The sequence below is a fragment of the Engraulis encrasicolus genome, chromosome 19 (genome assembly GCF_034702125.1).
Source record: "Engraulis encrasicolus isolate BLACKSEA-1 chromosome 19, IST_EnEncr_1.0, whole genome shotgun sequence".
Taxonomy (NCBI): domain Eukaryota; kingdom Metazoa; phylum Chordata; class Actinopteri; order Clupeiformes; family Engraulidae; genus Engraulis; species Engraulis encrasicolus.
This window is the reverse complement of record NC_085875.1, coordinates 45,646,540-45,659,769: the sequence shown is the minus strand read 5'-3', so window position 1 is coordinate 45,659,769 and position 13,230 is coordinate 45,646,540. Positions and strand designations below refer to the sequence as shown.

At 43.9% G+C, this 13,230-nt stretch overlaps 1 protein-coding gene across 16 annotated transcripts in view; it reads right to left on the bottom strand.

The window, feature by feature from the left end:
- kiaa1109 (KIAA1109 ortholog) overlaps nt 1-13,230 on the bottom strand; it is a 100,961-nt gene that overhangs the window by 77,730 nt on the left and 10,001 nt on the right. For all 16 annotated transcript variants that reach the window (XM_063184559.1, XM_063184561.1, XM_063184565.1 and 13 more), the window contains exons 9-18: nt 11,805-11,884; nt 11,247-11,385; nt 8,070-8,226; nt 7,538-7,616; nt 6,621-6,712; nt 6,067-6,184; nt 3,322-3,477; nt 3,018-3,115; nt 2,293-2,474; nt 1,316-1,422 (exon numbers count right to left, since the gene is read on the bottom strand). In XM_063184559.1, the coding sequence (XP_063040629.1) occupies nt 1,316-1,422; nt 2,293-2,474; nt 3,018-3,115; nt 3,322-3,477; nt 6,067-6,184; nt 6,621-6,712; nt 7,538-7,616; nt 8,070-8,226; nt 11,247-11,385; nt 11,805-11,884 (1,208 nt within the window). The remainder of the gene's footprint in view (nt 1-1,315; nt 1,423-2,292; nt 2,475-3,017; nt 3,116-3,321; nt 3,478-6,066; nt 6,185-6,620; nt 6,713-7,537; nt 7,617-8,069; nt 8,227-11,246; nt 11,386-11,804; nt 11,885-13,230) is intronic.

The following is a 13,230-nucleotide window of genomic DNA, read 5'->3' as shown; positions in this document are numbered from 1 at the left end:
CCAGGCTCTTCTACTAGATTATTTACCTATTAACTTAACCTGCTCTACTCCTGTAGTATAGGCCCCAGAACCAGCATCATCCACAACAACAATAACAGTCATCAGCCTTCAAGAAGTAAGTAAAGACTCTTCCATCTCATCATCATAATCACACTTTCTGAATCATATTCATCTCAGACAATGGCACACAGGAACACTCAGCATCATCACCACCACCACCACCACCATCATCATCATCATCATCATCATCATCATCATCATCATCATCATCAAACACAGGAACACTCAAGGATCTGAATCAGCGCCAGTGCCAACATCATGATTCATAGTCATGAATCACACTTTATGAATCATACTTCAACGCAGGGCTTCTATTATAAGCTTGTTGTTAAGAAAATGGTAATGAATGACAGCACAGACTGCTAATGAATCACTATGTTTGAAACTGTTGATGGCAAAACAAGCTTTGGAAACGGCAAAACACAGTTAAGCGATCGGAAAGAAATGGCTTGTTTTATGAAAGCAAGCAATCAGATCCTGAACATCAGATCCTCCTGTATTTTTGCAGTGTTGCTAATTTTATTCACATTGAAAAACCCTGGGTTCAAGAGATGCATAATATTTGCTGCTTGTAAGTAATGTGAACATCTTATTCGAAAAATAATGTGAACATCTTATTCGAAAGATATTAACAGAGATGAGTGATGAAGTCTGTGCTTTGAGGAGTGCTTGTGCTTGCGTGGGTGAGAGAGCTTAACACCAGCAGTTCAAAAAGTGCTACCGAGAAACATCCCACAGGTGCACTTTAAACGACTCAAGCATATCTTGTTTGATTTTTTTTTCTTAGTAAGCTTATCCTTTTATAATTAATTACATTCTGCACACCCCACTTTTTTTTGGCAACGGCTTGTTTTATCGTGAACCCCGGAGAGAGAAGAACAACACTGTAATCTGAAGCGTCGGAGCATATTAGAGCATATTAATCTCATCAGCCATATGGTGGAGGGTTTATCAGACTCGTATGTAATAAAGCCCGCTGTATCCTCGGCTGGGTTTTAAACATATGGCGGAGCATTTAAGGGCTTAGGAGGTGTTGACTTGACTGTGTGCTGTGGTATGTGGCGGCAGGGGTGCTGACAGGTTGGGACAAAGGGGACAGTTGTCCCGGGCCGAGGGAGAGAAGGGCCCCAAAATTGGGACCTCATTACATTGTATCTATTGGGCTAGGGGGCTCTTTCAGTTGACTTTGTCCTGGGCCCGACAAAAGCTGTCAGCTGTGTGGTGGTGGAGTTTATTAAGGGAGTACAGTACTCACGGGACTGCTTGAGCTGCTGGTCTGCCTTCTGGGGGTAGATGGGGTGCCACGTGTAGTCCATGATGAGCAGGAAGTTTGGCACACTCCAGCAGTCTATCCAGCCCGCCCTGCTCACATGAACACACAACCACGCACGAGCACGCACACACACACACACACACACGCACACACAGACACACACAGACACACACGCACACACAGACACACACACGCACGCACGCGCACACACACAGGAACACACAGGCACAGAGGGGTTATGACATATGCACACAAGGTCCAGAGGGCATCTTTCATGATGGCAGAAACCAGAGCAACAGCATGGCATCACATAGTGAGGGCATCTGGTCGCTTTTCTGTGTGTTTGTACAAGTGTGTGCATATATGTGTGTGTGTACATCTGTTTGCATATGGGAGCATGAGTGAATAGTGTGTGTGCATGGGTAAGTGCCTGTATATGTGTGTGTTTTCATATGTGTGCATGTATGTACGTGTGTGTACCATACAATATGTGCATATATACGTAAGCATATGGGGGCTTAGTCAGCATGTGTTTGGGTAATATCTGTGAGTGTGTGTGGGTGTTTAGATGCCTCTATATCTGTGAACATTTGTGTGTGCATACTGTATATGCGTGTATGAGTGTATGATTTCGCTCTGCATGGGTAATATTCCTCCAGGATAAAGGTGTGTATGTGTGTGTTTATATACTCTGTGTGTGTGTGTGTGTGTGTCTGTGTCTGTGTCTGTGTGTGTGTGTGTGTCTGTGTCTGTGTCTGTGTCTGATCTTACTCAGGTTCCTCCAGTGTGCCTTGCTGACCTTGGCTAAAGGTGTGTGTGTGCGTGTGCGTATACTGTACTGCTAATATGCATGTGTGCGCGTGATGTTCTTCCAGCGAGCCTTGCTGGGCTTGGATAAAGGTGCGCGTGTGTTTGTGTGTGTGTGTACTGTATATGCGTATGTGTGTGTGTGATCTTACTCAGCGTGCGTGATGTTCCTCCAGCGAGCCTTGCTGGGCTTGGGCGGGGCCCCCTGTGTGCCCTCGGGGGGCATGGAGTTGTCAGGGGCGCGCATCCCCTGGTAGTCCTTAGCCAGCGTCAGCATGGAGTAGCGGCTAGGGTGGCAGTCCGGCAGGGACAGGCGCATATCCGTGTCCTCCGCCTGTTACACACATACACAAGTATGCAATAACACACATACAGTATACACACACACACACTCACACACACACACTTGGTTATTGTCAAGGTCTATATGCCATATTGTAGATCAGCAACTATAATATGTGTAAAACATAGTTCACGATCATGTCATCCACATTCTTGTATTGTGTGCCAATTTGCCATTCAAGACTTTTACACAAAACAAAGAGATCAAAAGTATAGAGGCTCTTATGTTACCATATGTTGGTTTGTGTTCACATACAGTATGCCTGAATGTCTGGAAACTGTAGATCAGTGGTTCTCAACCTTTTTTGAACAAACACCCCCTTGACCTCATCATAAGCCTGCCAACGCCCCCCTTAGTATTAAAAAAAAAATAAATGGAAAAATATATGAACACATGCCCCCCAATGGCAACTAAAGCACCGCCCCCTCTCAGCTGTATCCTTCTCAACGCTCCCCCCGTCCAAAGGCTCCCCAACACCCCCTGGGGGGCTATAGAGCCCCTGTTGAGAAACATTACTGTAGATGCACAACATACCCTTAATCGGAAGCAGGTGTTGCAGGTGGTGGGGACAAACTCAATGAAGGGCAGAGTGAAGTCAATGGTCAGAGTCTCTCCACACGCAGCCAGATAGACTGTAGAGAGGGGGGAGATGGAGGGAGAGGGAGAAGGAGAAGGTGAGACAGTAAAAAGCGAGTGAGATTCATTTCATTCAGCAGCTATCTAATAAAATTTTAAGGACTTTATAAATTTCAGAGAAATTGAGTGTGATTCACTTCATTCAGCAACTATCTAATAACATTTTAAGAACTCTATAAATCAGGTTTCAAGAGAGCCACACCGTTCTCCTGCTGTTTGGTGGAGCAGTCTATCCAGTTGTGCTGGTTGGCAGCCCAGATCATCTCAAACTGGTGGAAGAGGATCTTGAACTTCCAGGAATACGGGACGAACGAATAGATGTCAGGCTCGCTGTCACTGGCCCAATCCTCGATGAGGTCTGAAACACACACACAAAAACACACACGCACGCGTGCGCGCGCACACACACACACACACACATTTAACAGAGTCATCTCGGAATGCTAATTAGACCTATAATTAATGTAAATGGAGAAGTAATTGAAAACAGATTTGTTAAAGAAGACTAAAACCAATTTCTCCACAAAGATAAATCAGATGCGAAACAGAATAAAGAATATTGACAGAATCATATTTGGATGTTGTTGTCTAAGACAGTATTTGTGAGCTGAAGACTATTGGGGAGATACAGTATTATACAGTATGTGCACCTGTGATTGCACATACCGTAATTCCTCGAATAGTAGCCGGGGTTACTATTAATTATTATTTTTTTTGACCAGGCTATTAATTGGGGTAGGCTACTATTTGAGGGGGGCTCCTATTTTTTATGTTTATTTTTTATTTTTATTTTAACGATTTCATTTGGTGGGAAAAAAAACTAGGCTCATAATTTTATACCTTATTAATTGTTCATTCATATTTGGAGTCTTATTGCATCATTTAATTTGTTTCTAATTCATGTCGTTGACAATGTACGACATGTGAAGCCGTCTATTAGCACGAAAGGTGGGCACGTCTAACATCTGTGATATATCTCAGGAATTTGAATCGTCATTAGAGTGCATTTCTATTTACTCTCAATGTGAGAGTGCCACAAGATGTAAACTTTAAAAAGAACTAACAGATGCATGCACATCCACGTGCCTGGACCGAGATGAATAGCGTAATGAAACATAAAAGGACTTCAAAAAACAGGCTGGCCTGTTTTGTGTAAGTAACATCAGCGCAGCACGACATGAGGGAACATCATTCATGGCCGTGAAGGCTAATCTTTGGCGCAAAGTTAGGCTATATCAATCCAAGCAGCCAGCGCTTCTGTTCTTTGGACAGGCAAGACTCATAGTCTCCTGTGATTATTTAATTTCAAATAGATACAAATCTTTCGGGGCTCACGAATGTCAGAGCAGTTTGATGCAACAGCAGTTTGATGCAATTCTGTTTGATGCTGTGCGCAAAAATGGCCATTCTCCTTCATCGGGGCAATGTGGATGCATGTCTCCCGCTGCCCGTCAATGTCTCGTGATAGTGGTGGTAAATGCAATGTCATCTCATAATCATCTCATATGCGATGTAGGCTATAATCTCAAAGCGTGCATAGAATTTCATCTTGGCCAGTCAGATATGGCACCAGTTTGCTTTTTAAAATGTCTGCACCTGTGCGCCGGGAAGGCTGTTTTTTTAAAACTAATAAAGAAACCTGCTTCATCATTGGCGGGTAGTTCTAGCCTATGCAGTGACTTTACTGTTTGCCCAAGAGCCTACCGTAAGCACCTGTTCGGCGTGATCTAGCACAGTTGCAACCTCGCGCATGCAACTCCATTAAAACGTGGACTTCGGTATGAGGTCTATTCTGAGCATTATGAACCAATCGAGTCGGCTTTGCTTTTAAGCAAAATACTTCACTCATGTCTACTTTAGCCTACTAAGATAAGATGTATTTTGTGTAATATTTGGAGACATCACCTTGCCCTTTCTGCAAAGCGCTTTCGGGAAGCACGTCTCTCTCTCTCTCTCTCTCTCTCTCTCTCTCTCTCTCTCTCTCTCTCTCTCTCTCTCTCTCTCTCTCTCTCTCTCTCTCTCTCTCTCTCTCTCTCTCTCTCTCTCTCTCTCCTCTCTCTCTCTCTCTCCTCCTCTCTCTCTCTCTCTCTCTCTCTCTCTCTCTCTCTCTCTCTCTCTCTCATATACACACACGCTAACTCGTCCATCTCTTCGCAAGACCACGGCTATGTTTAGAACTAATGTGGCTCGTCTTGTTGGATAGCAGGCAAACTTGCAAGCACCTTAAATTTCGATTGTGCCGCTTGGAGAGGAGGCATTCAAACTGTTACAATTTAGGCTATTAAAGTAGGCATCGGCTACACACGTTCCGAAATTGTTTGAACTTTAACACGTTGTGCAAAATGCGTCATTTAAAACGCACCGGTTTACTAAACGAGGCCGGCTACTAAACGGGGCCGGTGTCTATTTTTCCGATTTTTCACAACACCCGGTTACAAAACGAGGCCGGCTACTATTAGGAGCCCGGTTACAAATCGAGGAAATACGGTATATAGTTCTGGTCTGTGTCCGCCCTGCCGTGGCCTAGCGATAGGGCACTGGGTTACTACACCGGTGACTCAGCTTCAATTCGAGCCGGTGTCATTTGCCGATCATCTCCCCCATCTCTCTCTCCGACTCACCTCCTGTTGTCTGTCATACTGTCCTATCGAAATAAAGGCAAAAAAGCCCCTTAAAAAATATATTTAAAAAAAAAAGACCTGGTCCAGGTCAGCTCAGTAGAGATCGTCTTACACAAAACGACATGACAGCTTCAAGTTCTGACTAGAAAAAAGCTTTAAAAATGGAACAAGAGCTTCAGTTGAGTGTAAACAGGAACTCCCAGCACTCTCAGGAAGTTGGCAAAAGTGTGAGGACATACATGGGACACATGGGTCTATTTTGGCTGCGGGGAAAGTGTGAGGACATGTAATGAGAACTTATTTTGACTTATTTTGTGTCAGAGTACCAGAAAAGAAGTTCTTCTGTGCCCAGATGAAGTGATATGTGGCCTTGTAGACCTCGATCTCGCACTGCCAGGACTGCGGCATGTTCCACACGCGAGGGTAGCTGGCCTTCACATTGAACTGCACAGGACAGAGAGCATAGTAGATCAACAAACACTCAAGAACACACACACACTGTACCTACTCAATCATTTAGTTGTGGAATATACACACGTAAACACATCCAAATACACATGAACAGACACACAAATATACACAGGTTCAAATACCAGGCTATGATTTTTTCATTGCAACTCAGTATCCTATTTGAAAGAAGGTAAATAATAACTAATAAAAATACGTTTAAAAACGCTTTACGTTTAATGCCGCAGATTCACCTGCTCACATTCAAATGACACACCTGCCATGAAGGCTGCCATCCAAAGTGCCGATCAGATTCAATCAAATTTACAGAATTTAATTTCAGTTGGCACAAGCTATTTTTTCCACAGCCTTGTCATGCACATGCAGGCACACACACACACACACACACGCGCACAAACACACAACCCCTCACCAGCAGTATCTCAGCCTCCAGCAGTGTTCTGTACTGCATGCTGCTGGTCGTGTCCACGTGTAACAGCTGTCCTTTAATGGTGGTAGAGTAGCCTTGGCAAGAGGAGAGGATTGAAGCATGGATGGGGGTGTTATTATCACTATCATCATGATCATACACTGTAGTCGTAATTGAGCTTGGCACAGAGCCCTTCCACATATCTAATGGCCAGGTACATTAGTGACTCGGCCTTGCGGTGTTGGATCTAGAAGTGTTCTGGTTAAACTGTGAATGTCATGGTGGCTTTGTTGTTAGTGACTTCCCTATAGGAATGTTATTGCAACATGCCCATAAAATGCGTTTACTCGAACACATTTGTTGGAAATGATGCAATAAATGCATATGCATATACATACACATACGCAAATGCATAAATGCAATAAACTTCTTTTATACGGATACTTTTGTAATTTGTCTTAAAGAAATGCATTTTGTCCTTGAGAATTGCAACCTATTTGGAAAGAAGCAAGTAAACAGCCACCTTATGCATTGACATTGGGGCAGCATGGCCAGTAAACGTCACACCTTCACACCAAGAATGCATTGCAGGCTCTACTCAATTTCAGCCAAACATATTCTACCGCGCTGAATTTCGCATTCTAGTCAGCTTAGCCAATCTGCCTATTGTTAATATCTGTTCAAAACCTCATTGTACTGTACAATGACAATAAAAGGCTTTCCATTTCTATTCTATTTTCGATTTCTATTTTCAAATGAAGGAAGATTTGGATCACACTGCAGCTTGATTTATTATTTGGTGCAAACACAAGTGCTGTCTGTCAACTCGATGTTGCTACACCTTCTCCGGAGCACTGCTTATTCTCAATTCTTCCTGGGGCAAATGACAAGAGAGATAAGAAGACCGTGTTTTTCATTACCATCTTCTCCGACTGTGTACGGAATGTTGACTTCCAGATATGAGCCCGCTCCGACGTTCACGTGGATGGCATTCGTCTCCTGCAGAGCAGCAACATAACCAGTTATGCAGACACGATTACATCTATTTCAAATGCTTGAGAAAAAAGGACATATAGACAGAGAGCACAGTACAGACAGTTGGGAGGGTGCATACAAATGTATGTATGTGTGCATGCATGTTTGCAGACACACAGTGCACTTGCCAAGTCTGTATTAAGTGCAAAATACATACAGTTTTTAATCAACTTACAATCAGCAATAATAAAAGTATTAATATTGTTGATATTTTTGCTGCTTGCTGTTATTGAGAAAATTAAAGGCTAAATATCAAGCCATGTAAAAGATGTAAAGGATTTAGAACCGTAGCTTGGTCAAATCCTAGTCACTTTTTAAGTTGCAATGAGAATTTACTTGAAATGTTGCCAAGAGAAACCTAAGAATATTTTACTATTAGATTAATTCGCATTTCTGCCATCCTTATTCCATTTTTACCCTGTTTTTGGTGAAGAGCAGGTCTATGGTGGCGTCTGCGATGATGTTCATGCGTAGTTCGAAGGCCAGGGTCTGGCGCGGCTTGCCCGGGGTGGCCATCTCGCTCACCTTCATGGTCTGGAAGTCAGCGGGCAGGAAGAACTTCCATAGTGCATCCCTGTGGAGAGGAGAGGAATGGGATGGTTAAGGCACTGTGTGCGTCTAATAGGGGTGTGCATGTGTGTGTGCGTGCGTGCGTGCGTGCGTGCGTGCGTGCGTGCGTGTGTGTTGTCTGATCTATACATAAGCTGTGAAATATCTGTAAACTAGGTCAGCATTGAGCGTTGGTGTCAGCTGAATCTTTGTGTATGTGAAGCATGTGTAATTTGGGATGTAGTATGAACTTGATCTGTTTAGGGACTGTTCGTAATTTACCGGGGGGGGAGGGCTGGTGCGTAGGGGGGGGGAGGGCCATGATGAAAAAAAATTAGGTGGAGGGGAGGGCCATGGGAAAAAAAATCGGAGTTAGGGGGAGGGCCATGGGAAAAAAAAACCGAATTTATTTTATTTTATTTTTATTTCTTTTTTAAAATAATAATAAAAAAATGCTCTGAAACACATCGCTTTGCGATGCAAGGTCCCGGTGCATACTATAGCACTGAAGCGTGTATCTGTAGTCAAAAAACTATCAGGTGCAGCTACTGTAGATTGCCCGCGCTGACTCTCTTTCACTGTAGAACTAGGCCTATTGCTAGTGCTACGGGAACATTGAGCATCATAGAAAATGCCCGTGAGCAAATAACTAGCTGAGGTGAACTATATGGGCTAAACAGTTTGGGAAGTTTTGACAACGAATTGGATGGGCATTTCCAGAGGAATTTTGGAGAGGTGTTGTAGTCAACTGGTGGTCACAGCTTCTGGTAAGTCATGATTTTATTTATTGGCACCGCCGTGTGCTTTACATCTGTGTTCAAAAAACTTTTAGACCCCAACCAGACCGGAATGAACATTAGGCCTACCTAGGCCTAGACGTACTTTGGTAGAACGGTGCAGTGACGCGGGAGATTTTGTTTTGTTTAGCTTGTGGTGTCAAGGTAGTAATAACAGTGGTATTAACGGCGATGTGTTGGCCATGCATCATATACGGTCTTGAAACCATTGGAGGAGCTAACTTGTTGTGAAGAGAAGTCTCGTCACTTTGGTGAACAAAAACGGACCAACTAAGCAAGGAATTGTGTAGCCTACATTTAAAGCGTGACGGGAGAAGGGAATGTCACCAAAGTTGTGCATCGTGTCAGGTAAGAAGTGACTTTTGTTTCTTGCTGTGGAGATTGGATTCGTAGAAGCGTGTATTGGTATGCTAGGTCTTGCCTGTTGCTGGTGAAGTAGTCTAGCTTAGCCTCGGAGTTGGCTATGGGGTGAATCTGAAGGAGAGCACAGCTGGTGTGCCTGGCTTGTCTATCATCAGTTGTCAAAGTTGAATTGCCGCGGTGTGTAATGGCTGTGCTATTGTTGGATGTTTTGGAATGTTGTACTGGTTCTGTTTTGGCAATTTGTTCCATTTTGCTGATTTGACCACCATAGCACCACCTAATGCGTCTTAAATATGGCCTACGTTAAATGCAAACTAAATGTGGATTTCTCACTCTCCCTGTATCAATAGCCAGCAATGGCTCGAGCTGCTTTGGCGCTTAGCCTACTTCTTGCTCCGATCACATCCCGGACTCTTTGGCCGTCAAAGTGTAATCACATTCGGGAAGGTAGAGCTATGCCTGTGTGTGTGTGCGTGCGTGCTTTTATGCGCGGTCTGGGAGACAGGACAGGGGTCCTGATCGAGATGCACCTTGAGATCCACAGTCGCAATTGCAAGAAAATCTAAATTATTTGAAAGCCCGGTCACCTCTCACGAGTGCATCGCATAGCCTAGTCAAAGCATTTCTTCTAATTTCACACATTGCACACTGCCCATGCTGAGACAAACTGTCAAGGCAGCGCGATTTGCTCTTGAACACGCCCTCACCTCCACATCAGGTGCGCGTTTCCCTTCCGCAAGAAGAACTTAAATTAATAATGTCAAAGTGAGATGTTTAACAAAAAGGTAAATCTACCCATCCTTGTTTAGGCTACATAAAACATGAGGAAGTTATTCAGATGTGATTCGCCATTCCTCACCCTAAAATTGATTAGAACGCAGGAAATTGCATCTTAAAAACTGATNTTTTTCCTGCGTCCCTGGCTTCGCTACTGTGCTGAACATGTAAAACGTACTTTGTGAAAGGCGCTGCTTGGGAAATATTGAAGCTGCGGTGGGGAAACTCTCTCCACTTTGTAGTTTACAGTAGTAACAACTCGGACATTGGTATTGAAATGGAAGTTTTTATTATTATCATTATTATTACTTAACACGTAAAAACAATAGTGAAGGCAATTTGTCTTGGTGACAGTGGAGTTAAAAGGCATCCCATGCAGCCGCAGAGGTAGATTCTAGCGGCTTCTCATAGGTATCCACTGATATCGATAGCACATAATAGTGCAGACAACCGCCCTTGATGTAGGCTACTCTGACTGTTCTCATGATGGTTGTTCATCTACCAATTTTACATATTATTATTTTTTTTACCTGTAGGGGGAGGGCCATGGGAAAACAAAATTGAAGTGGGGGGAGGGCCATGGGGAAAAAATTGAGGTGGAGGGGGGGGGCCATGATTTTTTTTTTTGACCGGACTTCCAGCGCACCAGCCCTCCCCCCCCGGTAAATAACGTACAGTCCCTTACATGATGTGAATTGGATCTGTGGATATTGTGAGTGTGTGCGACCTTAAACTACAGGTCAAACCTGTGTTAACTGTATCAGTGTATAACCTTAACATGAACTGCATCAGGGTTTAATGTATGTGTGAATTGGATCTAATCCGAATGTGTCTGCCCAGAATGGAAACAGGCATTGGCCATCAGCCACATGTTGGTTAAGTGTGAAACTGGCTAGTAAATAGAAAAAAAGAATAAGATTTTCAGTGGATAAATGTAACACTTAATTTGCAGAGCTAAATCTTTATGTGATGTGATGTGATGTGATGTTACGTGGTGTGTGTGTGTGTGTGTGTGTGTGTGTGTGTGTGTGTGTGTGTGTGTGTGTGTGTGTGTGTGTGTGTGTGTGTGTGTGTGTGTGTGTGTGCTGTGTAATAACATGCAGCAGACCTCTGTCTGTCTGCCCAGGGTCCGTAGTTGAAGTCGGTCCCCTTGCCGCAGACAATGTCCAGGCCCCAGCAGGGTGGCAGGTCCTGCAGCTGAGTTCCCTCCGAGCACACGTCAGAGTCCTGCTCCTCGGGAACCAACCCTGGGGGTGGACCATAATAACAATAACAATAATTACAACAACAAAAACAATAATACATTGATTTTATATAGTACCTTTCGTTTTATATAGCGCCTAATATGATATCAGTGTAGGTGTGTGTGGGTGATGCCTAATATCACTGCGCAAAAAGAATGAAACATCAATGAAAATGTATACAACAGCGCACACACACAAACATACACTATCAATGTGCAAGTTCTAACCTGCCAAATCACTCACACACACACACACACACACACACACACACACACACACACACACACACACACACACACACACACACACACACACACACACACACACACACACACACACACACACACACACACACACACACACACACACACACACACACAGATCTGCCATCACACTCCCTCTCTCCCACACAATCAACACACCTGGAACATCCTGGTAGTAGTAGATGTCCACATCATTGGACTGCAGGACCACGAAGCCTTCTCCCATGAGTCTTGGAGGCCTGTAGGGCACAAATAGAGAGAGAGAGAGAGAGAGAGATAGAGATAGAGATAGAGAGAGAGAGAGAGAGAGAGAGAGAGAGAAAGAGATAGAGAGACAGACAGAGACAGAGACAGAGACAGAGAGAGTGGACAGAGAGAGTGGACAGAGAGAGAGAGAGAGAGAGAGAGAGAGAGAGAGAGAGAAAGAGAGAGAAAGAGAGAGAAAGAGAGAGAAAGAGAGAGAAAGAGAGAGAAAGAGAAAGAGAGGGGGGGAGTGAGAGAGGGGGAGGGAGGGGAAGAGATAGAGAGGTCTATTAAACCAGCCGTAACAAATAATTACATTTTACTTACAGTCAGTTACGAAAACAATTACAGTTAATTGACGCTCGTCGCAATGCAGTCACGCTCCAATTAAACCATAGCATCATCTCCATGTTAATTAACACAGCCTATTGTAATTTGCCCCCTCATGGGGTCCCTACATGCCAAATGGAGCCTCCATCTGTTTGTGGTGTGTGTGTGTGTGTGTGTGTGTGTGTGTGTGTGTGTGTGTGTGTGTGTGTGTGTGTGCGTGCGTGCGTGCGTGCGTGCGCGCGCGCGCGCGTGCGTGCGTGCGTGTGTGTGTTGGGGGGGGGCGGGATGTTGAGCAGTTTCATGGATCGTTCATTATGAGGGTGTTGGGACTGAGACATGCTATGGGAATTTGACAGGAGGTGCGTGCGTGCGTGCGTGTTGGAATACCCCTGCATTCTGGGACATACAAGAATGACTTGTTTAACAAAATGGTGATTTTCTATTCCCGAAATCAAATTTTCATCATGATGAAAATGATCATGATGGAAAATTCCATCTGGTTTTGGGAAGAAAAAGCAATCAGTTCCTCAATTCTACAATGAAACAAGGATTTGAAATAGCTCCAAGATCTTCCCATGATGGAAAATCAGATAGCGACTTCCAATAAAATACTGAGACTGGAAAAAATGTGGCATCAGATTGGAAGAAATTGTCAAGTCAATGGTCAAGCCCAAGCATATGTGGTCACAGGTGTGTGTATGTAAGGCTTGGGGCAGAGGCTGCTAACATGTTATATCGAGTCACAGATGTTCAGTCATGTTCAGTTCAGTGTGTGCCATTCTGTGAAAAGGTGTCTATTCTTGTTCACCAGTACTGCCAGGTGCATTAATGTCCTTTTGAAATTCACATCTTGCTTTTTGGGGATTTTCAAAGTTTACATAATGAAAGACTGAGGGATACTGACTGAGGGTAAATATACTATACTAATAAATGTATATAGCAAGAGCATATTGTGTGCACGATTGTGTGCACGAAACTTGCAGGGTGTCCGCACGAAAAAGTCAGAGAATGA